At 41.6% G+C, this 11,323-nt stretch overlaps 1 protein-coding gene across 2 annotated transcripts; it reads left to right on the forward strand.

Annotated features, from left to right (window-relative positions):
* Positions 1-2,667: 2,667 nt before the first annotated feature.
* Positions 2,668-10,624, forward strand: LOC111220143 (phytanoyl-CoA hydroxylase-interacting protein-like). Of its 2 annotated transcripts, XR_002665047.1 has the most exons (7): positions 2,668-2,786; positions 5,663-5,859; positions 5,995-6,169; positions 6,369-6,486; positions 6,570-6,750; positions 7,810-8,270; positions 8,797-10,624. XR_002665047.1 is itself a non-coding variant. In XM_022743129.1 (6 exons), the coding sequence occupies exons 1-6, from the start codon at positions 2,714-2,716 to the stop codon at positions 8,182-8,184; spliced, it is 1,119 nt and encodes a 372-aa protein (XP_022598850.1). In that variant the 5' UTR covers positions 2,668-2,713; the 3' UTR covers positions 8,185-8,294. The 2 variants fall into 2 exon arrangements, 1 of the variants encoding a protein (XP_022598850.1); XM_022743129.1 differs by lacking the exon at positions 8,797-10,624 and having other exon boundaries at positions 7,810-8,294.
* The last annotated feature ends 699 nt before the right edge of the window (positions 10,625-11,323 follow it).

Here is an 11,323-nt window from a genome sequence, read left to right on the forward strand (position 1 = left end):
TGATTTTATTTTTTAAAAATTGTGATATGATGTGATGGCCATATCGCCCACCCCTAGATTGCAGTGTTTCCACATCAGTGCCATTTTCCGAATTAAGAATTACAAACAATGATCCCAAAATGTCCAGGAAGAGAAACATTGATGCAGATGGAAGGCTGTTTCAAGAAAGATGGGAAGGCGAATATATGTTTGTTCCTCTAGGAGAAAATCCGGTATGTCTTTTGTGTTATGAGGCAGTGGCGGTTGTCAAAGAGTACAATCTACAGTGTTTCCTCTACATTCATTTAGCAGTGGCGGCCCGCCACAGGCAGCACTTTAGATTCCAGTCTGCAAGTTACAGTCTAATTATTTAGTACATATGCAGGGAATCAATAAAGTTCTTACGGAGTGTCTATATGTTAGAGCAAAGGATTATGGGAATAAGAGAGTAACAACTTTGGGTAAAATGTGGAAACAGTGTTGATAACAGTGAAATTATCTAAAGTATATTTTTAAAGTTATGAAATAATTCTTTAAAACATGACAGAGTAAAAAGACTTTAATATGGAGTACTATTGTTGTGTACACACCTAAGTTATTTTAAGTTTTGATATATGTTGCTGTGTTAAGACTGGGAGGACGGGTTCACCTCTATAACTGACTCCCTGTCATCACCTCGTTGTTATGAAAGTACATATTGGCTCAGCCTGTTGGTCCCTGTATGTTCCCTGTAATAACTTCATATGTGCTGATCAGTGTCATTGATTTCTGTTTCCTTAAATACAAATGAGTTTCTCCTTATTCCCTGTAGTTTTTCCTTGTATCTACATGTACCCAGTAAGTATTTCATTGGTGCCCTGTATGGACAAACCTTCATTTAAGGCTGTGATCTTAAGTGTTACTCAACATTGTTATTACACTGTTATACTGATTATAATTACTATAACAATATCAACACTGTCATTTACCACCATCTCATTTTTATTGTTGCTGCTCTGTGTTTTGACCATAGGTATGACTGTGAGAGTGAATGGTTGTTTGTCTCTGTGTGCCCTGCGATGGACTGGCGACCTGTCCAGGGTGTACCCCGCCTCTCGCCCGAAAGGATGCTGGGATAGGCTCCAGCCCCCCCGCGACCCTACTAGAGGATAAGCGGAAGAAAATGGATGGATGGATGCTCTGTGTTTTTATGATGACAAACAGATTAAGGTAAAAACTTTCTAACAACTTGATCTAAAGTCTCTTTTCTGAAGATGCTTTGTCCATAACATTTTAAATACACAGTTGTCTTTTGAGAGGGAGTGGATTCCATTAACACTTCATTCAATATATACAATATATACTGTATTATAAATACCTGAAGTTCATTTTTCTACAAAACACTGATCACTAACAGCTTCACTTCCTCCACTAATGAACCTAAAGACTCAAAGTTCCTATATTTGAGGAGGTTGAAAAAGAATATCAGTCTTTATTTATGAAAAAAAATGGAGCAGATGAATGTGAACTAGTTCATTTTCATCTGTATGAACTGAATTTTGAACTAGTTCATTTTAAGTGTGGCACAACACTGCCCATCACATCCATCACAGCAGCTTCAGTCCCCAGAACCCCTCCATACTCCGTCCATCTGGTCTTTATCTCTCATTATGAACAGGATGGTGGTAGTCTTTCTAATTTGGGCTTCAGCTGTTCTATGTTGATTTATTTTTTCATTATATTTTATTGTTTTTATGTTCTGGTCTATTGATTGTTGCTGTTCATTGTCATCAGTGTATGAAATATATAAAACACCCACAACAGATATTACATTCAATCACACAAGTCCACACAAATATAAAAGTGTGTGTGTGTGTGTGTGTGTGTGTGTGTGTGTGTGTGTGTGTGTGTGTGTGTGAGATTCCTGAGCTGGTTGGACTCTGTTGTTAATCTCTTTATGTAAGAGCTCATTTAATTCACTTTTCAGTTCATCCTGAAATCCCCCCCCCCCCAGCTGTGTTTTAATCCACAGGCGTTGGCGTCACTCTCCTCTGTCTCTAATGTGAATCTCATTTTGTTGACCCTGACTCTGACTGTGACGCTGCACAGCCGTCTGCTGTAGGTAATTATCTGGCTCTGGTGTGGGGGTGTCATCATGAGTTCACCCCCTCAGTCCAGACTGAAGAGTCTCGACGTGCAGACATTCGTGCTCCCCTCAGGCGACGTCCACACTATGACATTTTCATTTTAAAAGGCATCCAGATTACAGGGCTGGTCCAGCCAACACCTGTGGCACTTTCACATGTTCAGAGCTTCTAAGTAGCTGATGAGTTTGAGGTTGGTTTGATATGGACCTTAGTTTTGGTTAATGACCAACGTGTTTGAAATGTAAACGATCTGTAGACGCCAGTGTCCACCAGGGGGCGCTGTAGAGGAGGCGGCATCAACAAAAAGATCTGACCACTTCTCTCCAAACATTGAGCTGAAACTCACCGTAAAGCTGAGTGAAGCCGAGGGGAGCACTGCCTGTTACTCAAACATACATCATACACCAGCTGCTCATTAAATCCTTATGAAACAGAAAATCTCCCACTCTCTCTCCTCGGTCGGCCCATGACGTCACAGAGAGAGAGAGAGGGAGGGCAATAAAGCCAGCTGCAGTCAGACAGTGGCAGCACTCTGAATGAAAACTATCCGGAGCTTCACAGCAGAACATTCAGCTGGTTTCACTGACGTCTCACTGTCATTTCATCTGATGGAGCCTCTCCACAGCAGCCTGAACAGTCCAGCTGTGGAGCTGAAGAGTCTGAAGCTGTGTGACCAGGGAGGTCAGTGTGGTGTGTGTGGTGTGTGTGTGTGTGTGTGTGTGTGTGTGTGTGTGTGTGTGTGTGTGTGTGTGTGTGTGTGTGTGTGTGTGTGTGTGTGTGTGTGTGTGTGTGTTGTGTGTGTGTGTGTATATATATAGCTGCATACTGCATGTTGTGGGGACATCAGTCTGATTACATGGTCACTGTGGGGACTCGACTTCCTTCGCCGGATAACAACACAACATGAATTGTTAAATTTTAGTATGAAGACTTAGTTTAGGATGAGGTTAGGGTTTGGTTTAGGTTTAGATTTAGGTCCAGGTTTCAAGAGAGGGCCTTGTGTTCAGGGTTAGGGTTAGGGGAGCTAAAGTTACTAGAGACTTTTACTGGACACAAATATAAAATATAAATACTAAACATTCACATTTCATGTGCACTCAGGTATGTAATGTCTTTAACCCCCTCCACTGTTTAAACATGGAGGAGGTTAAAAGCAGCTCGCACAATATAAACATACAGGAAATGTTTTACAGTGTGCCCCGTCACTGCTGTGATTTGGAGGCTGAGGCGTTCAGGGGAACCAGAGCGAAGAGGAAACGAGCCGGTCTGCTGGTTCTGTTGTTCACAGGAATCCTGCTGCTGTCAGTGTCAGACCTCCAAAGACTCCTCGAGTCTGAAGAAACAAAATCTTTCTTCCAGACGAGATCAGAAGCACAGAGTGGCTTTTAAACGAGTGCCTTAAACGCAGCAGCAGCAGCGATTAGCATCAGTCCATCTTTGGGATTCCTGTGGCCAGTGAATGTCTCATGGTTCGTTAACTGGACTTTGGTTTTCAGAAATGACAATAGTATCATGACCTTGAACTTCAGTGTGAGTGTTAGTTAGAGTTAAATTTGTAAACTCTTCTTTTCTCTCCATTTTGGCCTGTGTCCAAACTAACTGAGTTTTTTTCAGACTGTAAATCTGAAACAGCAGCTCAGTGTTTCAGTTTGTTCGGGATAAACTGAGACTTTACAGAATAATGAAGTTAAAGACAACCTTTAGTTGTCTCCAACTTTCTCTGTGATGCTTCATAGATACTTAGAAACCCACCAACTAAAACTGGTTGTCTCTCTCGAGGTGAAGGGGGGTGGGGCTCATTTCTTTCAAGATGAACTTGGAGAACTTATATCCTTTGTACCTTTGTACTGAGTTTTTTGAGTCAGGCTGCTGGCGGTCTCTGTACAAGGTAAAATCTAAAGTTTTCTTGCATCATGTTGTGATGAACTTGACGTCTTTGGCTCGATTCTTCCTCTTAGGGTTTGTTCCTCCATGTGTCCAGTAACTGGTAGATGGATCCATCCGATTTTATCTCGGTGTGTCACAGAGCAGAATAGCTGACCAGCTTTCTCACTTTTTTGTCCCTCAACTGTTTTCCAGTTCTTCTTTGTGGACTAGACTTTGGCAGCAGGAGGAGGGGGAAGGTCAGTGGGAACTCTCTGTTGTTCTCTTTCTTGAAAAGAGAACTGTCAAATATTTCATCACAAAGTGAACTTGGAAATAAATTCAACATTTAAAAAATGATATAAACACAGAAACCTGAAGAAATTACAAACAGTGAAAACAGTAAACGTAATAATAATGACAGAGGAAGACATGAGTTTCAACAACAAGGAACAAACAAGAGGAAGTGCAGCTTCATTCTGACTGAAGTGACAGATTAAATAAATAATGAATGAATAGAGAGAATGTTTTTAAAAACAATCTGATTTGTTTTGGAGGCTCAGAGTCGCTTCTCTGAGGTTGAGCTTTCAGCTTCATGTCCTGGTCTTCATTCAGTTCCTTTGATAGATCTGATGTGGCCTTTGAGTCGGGGTCAGTGCACTCTGACCTTTAACGTGTTAATCCCTCTCGGTGCTGTAATGACACACACTGCTGTTCGACGTGATCTCCTTACATCATCAGTCATGTGACTTTACTGCGGCTCAACACGTCAGCGACTTTCAGCTGCAGCGGGTCTGTGTGGGGTCGAGAGCTTCCTGTTTACAGACGCAGACGGGATTCGAGTTTATCTTGAAAAGAACAAAACATAAAAAACATCTAATACCGCTCAATATAGTTTACAGAAGATTATGCAGGTTTGGTCTTGGTTTCCTTTCATGTCACGTCACTGTATTCACTTTAATCAGCCACTGTATTTAAAGCACTACTCTCTACTCAGCTCTTCTCTGTGCCTGCAGTCTGTGAGGTCATTAAATACATTGCGACATTCTTTCAACTCATCATTTCTAAAATTTCTTCCTCGTGTCTTCTGCTCCGTTTTGTCTCTAAGCTTTCAGAAGACAAACACAGAGGAAACAGAGTGCGGCTCAGGCCGTGTCTGTGCGGGTTTCTAACTCTGAGCATGACGATGAGAGCGGCAGCCATTTTGTTTTCAGAACGGGATATCTCTAACTCCTCGAGGGAACGTCTTCACATTTGGCACAAGCATTAATTTGGACTAAAGGATAAATGGATTAGATTTTGGTGGTCAAAGGTCAAAGGTTAAAGGTCACTGTGACCTCACCAACCACCATTTGGGTATAACTCACAAATCATACACTAATAATGACACAGTTTAACTCAAAGGATAAAATGAAGTGATGACATTTTATATCCAAAAGGTCAAAGGTCAACTTCTCTGTGACATCATAATGTTCTGCAAAACTCTGACCTTTATTCATCACTCAGGAAGGAGAGACTGTGACCATGTTTCCTGCAACTTGGCTGGTTGGTGGAGGAAACAACCACGAGGCGGGAATTCTAGTTTTTCTTTTGTGAATGCAAAGTCCTTCCATCTTTGCGTAACTACTGTGTACACCTGTCCGTATGTTCATGCATGTGAGTGAGTAAAACTCTAAACTGAGTGTGATTTGCAGGCGCAGAGTCTGCGGACAGCGGCATCGGGGATGCGGACGACCTGCCGGTTCCTCAGCAGATCCGGATCAGTAACATCACCTGCGATTCATTCAAAATCAGCTGGGACATTGACAGCAGAGGCCAAGAGAGGATCACTCACTACTTCATTGACCTCAACAAGAAGGAGAACAGGAAGGAGAACAAGTTCAAACACAAGGTCGGTACGACGACATGTCTGTGCCGCTCCTGGTCTGATCAGAACTTGTACATGTTGAAGCTGATGGTGTGATCAGTGGATAAGAGAATACTCTCCACCTTCCTGTCCTCCACATCCTGCGTCTTTGTTTTTCAGGATGTGCCAACTAAGCTGGTGGCGAAGGCGGTTCCCTTGCCGATGACGGTGAGAGGTCATTGGTTCCTGAGTCCTCGTACAGAGTACACGGTGGCCGTCCAGATGGCCGCCAAACATCTGGACGGAGACTACAGCGTTTCTCAGTGGAGCGAGGTCATCGAGTTCTGCACTGCAGGTCGCACAGAGAACTCACCGCCCCCTAAAGTTCCTAAAATCCTTAAGTTACTAGAAGTTAATTCAAGTGCAGGTCGTCATCCAGACAAGCGTCAAATATCAAAGATCATTAAGAAAAAACTGAAAATGTGCTGATCTGAAATCCAAACTCAAAAGACACAAACCAGAATAAGAGTTAATTCCTGCTCCCGTGTCTGCAGATTACTCCTCCGTCCATCTGAACCAGCTGCTGCAGAAAGCCGAGGCCATCGCCGGCAGGATGCTGCCGTTCACTGTCTTCTACAGAAACCAGCAGAGGGAGTACTTCCAACAAGACAGGTGTGTGTCCTGCTGCGCTGTCTGCTGACGTCCGTGCTCTGTGCTCTGCAGGTGTGTTTTAACCCTGTGTGTGCTGTGAACAGCCCCTCTTATCCTTCCAGAGACGCTCAATGCCGCCGAATGCTGCCGGCAGTTAAAGACAACAGTGGCAGCCACGGGTCGCCCATCAGCGCCAAACTGGAGGGAATCTTCTTCAGCTGCAACACAGAGTTCAACACAGGACAACCCCCCCAGGACTCCCCATATGGACCCTACCGCTTCCAGGTACAGCCATGGACAGGTGATGATACGATGGACGTTCGTGGTCGTTTCATTTTGAGACTTTACAGCGACGTTTTTATGGAAGATTCAAAATGTCTGAAGTGAAATACAACACAGTTTTCATGTATTTACTGTCATAGAAATGAAAAATATTTGTTAAAAGAAAAATTTTTAATAACTAAATAAATGACTTTTCATCTTGAAGGTGAATTCCATCCCACATTAAAATAAAATCACTACACATTAAACAAAGTGATGTTTTTGTCACATAAAACTATCATTTCAGTATTTTAAAGTTTTAGAAAAAAAAGAAAACTAAGGACATGACCTTCATGTCACAATAACAGGAAACCCTATTTTTATCACAACTATTTAACATTTAATCGGCTAATTGTTTAACCAAGAAAATAATCGGCAGCTGAATTGATCATGAAAATAATCATCAGGTGTGGCCTTAATATTTTAAAAAGCACTGCAGGGCACTATAAGAGTTATATTTTCTTACAGTTGAAACATGATTTACTCATTAAGACCTAAGTCGCCTCTAAAAAACGTTCTAAAAACTCAGCACTGTTTAAGACAGCCGCCTGAAACCTGGAGACTTTGCCTGAGGGAATTACAAAGTTCAATCAGGAAAGACTCATTTGCTTGAAGAATAAACATTTTGCCAGGTGCAAAATGAGAGAGGAAAAGTGAGAGATGTGAGTCTTTGGTGATTAGACCCCATCGTGATGTCATCATTCCTACAGGATCCTGACGGGAACAAAAGAGTTTACAATTAAGGGATCAATAATAATGAGCAGTAGACTTTTATATAGATCATTGGAATTGTTTTGCTGTTCCAGACCAGCATGTGTCCACTCTGGTTTTAAAGCAGAGCTTCTAACAAACAGAGGAGAGTTTATCACAGTAAAGAATAGATAATAACTGTCATAGCTTCATTTTAATTGAACAAATATTCTTCCATCCGACAGGATTCCTGACAGTATTGATGCTCTTCCTCTGCTCCATCACCACAGCTCAGAACAACATGAGGAGACTAAACCTAAACTTTCTTCACAGATCCAAGCTGACGTCCTCTTTAACCACAACACCAACATCTACTTTGGGGATTTCTACTGCATGTACACGTCCTACCACTACATCATCCTGGTCCTGGCTCCTGACGGCTCCAAGGGAGACGTCTTCTGTAAAGGGAGGCTGCCGGTCCTGGACAGATCCAGCAACCGCCTCCTGACCTGCACCGAAGGGGAGGACGGCTCGCTGTCTTTTCATCACGCTCAGGACGTCATCCTGGAGGTGATATATACGGAGCCGGTGGATCTGTCTTTGGGAACTGTATCACAGATCAGCGGCCACCAGCTCATGAGTCTGTCCACTGTCAACGCCAAGAAAGACCCAAGCTGCAAGATCTGCAACATCAGTGTGGGACGTTAACGGGATCTTCAGACTGGACAACTGGCTAATCTGCTGTTTACTAGTAGTAGCTAACAAGCTGCTAACTGAATTCCACTACCTCACAGGTAGTCCATTTATTTCTTTTAAAGACTAACTCAACATTAAATTATCAGTTTTTGTGCTTAACATTTTCAGTAACAGAGAAAAACAAACTTTTATATGAACTACATTTTTATGTTGTAATTTGAAAAAAAAAATCAGTAAAATCATTGTATTAAAAACTGTATTTTAAAAAATAGATGGAGCAACGTAGTTACTTCACTGTCTTTAATAACAGTGGGACAGTGGAGTATCTGTGGTTAGTTCACTGTCTGTAATAACAGTGGGACAGTGGAGCATCTGAACACCAACATGGGGCTGAACCTGCAGCCGTGTCTCAAACAAAAAGCAGAGCTTTCTGGAAGTCGACAAAGCACAAATGTATTAAAGATAACTTTTTAAAATGTCAGTTGAAGTGACCACTGCATCTTTTGAACAGAGACTGTGTATCCTCAGTCTTTTCTCCTCTGTTAAGCAGAGGTTGTGTTTCCTGTCCATCATCTTTTATCTCCTCATCAGCTTTATGTGTTTTCTCCCTAATGTCTCTGACAGGAGGCTGCTGGAGGACTGAGCTGCACATTGTCTCCTCATCTCACTTTCTCTGAACTCATCATGAAACCTTCACTTCTGATTTTCACCCTCTGAAGCTGCTCCTTAAAAACAGACGGACAATCATACCGAACGACGACAGACAGGAGAAACTGAACACGTCTAAGTTTGAGTTCATGAGCCTGAGGATACACTGACCGACCTGCAGCAGATAGGAGATTACAGATTATACTTGTCACCATGGCAACCTCAGAGTCACAAAACTCTATTTTTCTAATCAGATAAAGATGTACAAGACACATCCTGTTACTCTGTGAAACAGCCTCTTAAACTCAACCCTTATTAATCCAGTCCCATGAGGGATATAAACAAGTAGCAGAATTAGCTGTGAGCTACAACTACAACACATTTTTTTAGCCTGTATTTGTTTCCATTTAGTCAAACTCTCCCTTTAACAGCAGCTGAATCAGCTGTGATCAGCTCCTGACTGCAGGTTATCATGATGTTCACACAACTGTCACTGAATCACTGTGATACTGAAGGAAACTTAAAAACAGGAGGTTTCCATGGATTAAATCACATTTATGGATGTTCATTCACACTGGACATGGGCAGGTCGTCTTATCTGCCAGCATCTCACGCAGGTAGATGTGAAATAAACTCCAATGTACTTACATTAAGATAACTTTAGAGGTGACTGGTGTTGACCAGATGAATCTTAAACTGTAAAAAATCTCCAAAAACAGAAAATGTGGTGACAATTAAAAGTTACAATATTTAGTCTGAGGCACTGTTTTGGTTCAGTTGCTTTTGACTTGGCTTAAAAACATAAAAGTGTAGACAAAGAAAAAGTTGCTTTGTCTACACTCCTGTGTTTCAACTTGGAGAAGAAAGTAATTTTTCATGGAACTTTGGAATTATTTAATTCTATAGTTACACATCCGTCTTCCACCATGACCATAAAAGATCCTTGAAAACCTGAAATGAATCAAATAAAAGTGGTCAACTGATCAAACAACACAATAAATTTTCCCTAAAGCTGATAGTAAATGAATGTGGATTACACAGCAGTTCCTTGTCTATATTGATAATAATAAAGACATTGTGGATGTCTATAATGTCTGTTGTGTGAAGGATAATATAATAGTATTGTCACATGAAAGACATTGTCTTGAAAGCTTGAACCGTTCTAGAGGATAGACTGGCAATTGACCTATTACACAGAGACATACATTAGATATCTAATCAAATATCAACAGACAAAGATCCTACCTATGCTCTCCAGTTTTTTCCCAGTGTCCATTGGTTGATCCTCTGGAGATGACCCTTTGACCCATGTTGTGATTGTGCATCGCACTGACTGTCTGTTTGTGAGAGAACAGTCCTTTATCTGTGGTTACTAAAAAAATGATAGTTTGATGGTGGGAAGAGTAAGAAAGTAAGAAAGTTGGGTCCATAACTCTGCATGTCCTTACAATGAACTTCTTTAATGGTTTGTGACTGATGCCAGACCAGGTGTGTCCGCTACAATAACATCCTCAGGAAGTGTAAGTCACACCGAATCTAAAACTATGTGATTAAAGTCTGTGTTCACATTTGACTGAGTTATGACTCAGCATAAAGGCAGCAAGTTTATCTGACATGGGATATTTGCCTCAAAATACTAAATTGATGAAAGTGGTGAACATACCTGCTAATCATATCATCATAGTAGTTGTAGCATGCTAGCATTATTTTAGCATTTAGCCTAAAGTATCTCTGATTCTACTGCATAGATTTCAATTGTTTTTTAAACTGTCCATCGACTGTGTTGTAGACGCGACATGATGAATCTGTGGAGGACTCTTTTATAATAACAAATAAAGATCTGTAGGTTTGAACAAACTTTAAAGTTTATACAGACTGTGAGAGAAGAAAATACAAACCCTGCTGAGTGTTTGTCTCTGGGTTGTAGGATCCAGACGCACCTGTGACAGTTGATGTATGGACATCTTGAACACATGATAATGAAGGGTTAAATGTGAACTGTGTGCGAGGATGATATCTGAAAATCGGACAGGCAATAATTCAGTGAACTCACCCTTTAATCTGTGATTTATTATTGTATGGGAAAGGCATACTTCAGCTCCCAGTAACTAGTCTAGTGGAGGAGTTTAAAGGTACCAAGGTTAGGACAGAGCTCCTGTTATCTGGGAGTAAAGATGTAGTAGTCAGTAAGGTGGTTCCAAGAATGGCAGTGCAGGAGACGGAAGCAACGCTCAGGCATACAGAGATTGTGGGTAATGTCCAAATAGGCCGGGGAGGCTTGGGGCTTGGCCCAGGCAAACCGGTGTGGAGTAGAGCAGGTCCCAAGGAAAAGAGAAAGCTAGTTGTGGAGCAGGTTCGTAGACAGGAGGAAATATTAAGGGGTGCAAAGGCAGTGGCTCAGGCTAAGCAGGGACAGTGGTTGAATTGGGAAGGTGTAGACAAGAAAAAGCTTAGCTGGAAAGAGCTGTGGAGTATGGAGGAAAGTAGTATTAGATTTTTGATA

The sequence above is a fragment of the Seriola dumerili genome, unplaced genomic scaffold (assembly GCF_002260705.1).
Source record: "Seriola dumerili isolate Sdu_G_001 unplaced genomic scaffold, Sdu_1.0 BDQW01000068.1, whole genome shotgun sequence".
Taxonomy (NCBI): domain Eukaryota; kingdom Metazoa; phylum Chordata; class Actinopteri; order Carangiformes; family Carangidae; genus Seriola; species Seriola dumerili.

Coding starts and splice junctions, on each gene's coding strand:
- LOC111220143 (XM_022743129.1), top strand. CDS start 2,714: ATGGAGCCTCTCCACAGCAGCCTGAACAGTCCAGCTGTGGAGCTGAAG. Junction 5,860..5,994: donor AGAACAAGTTCAAACACAAG/GTCGGTACGACG, acceptor TTTGTTTTTCAG/GATGTGCCAACTAAGCTGGT. Junction 6,170..6,368: donor CATCGAGTTCTGCACTGCAG/GTCGCACAGAGA, acceptor CCGTGTCTGCAG/ATTACTCCTCCGTCCATCTG.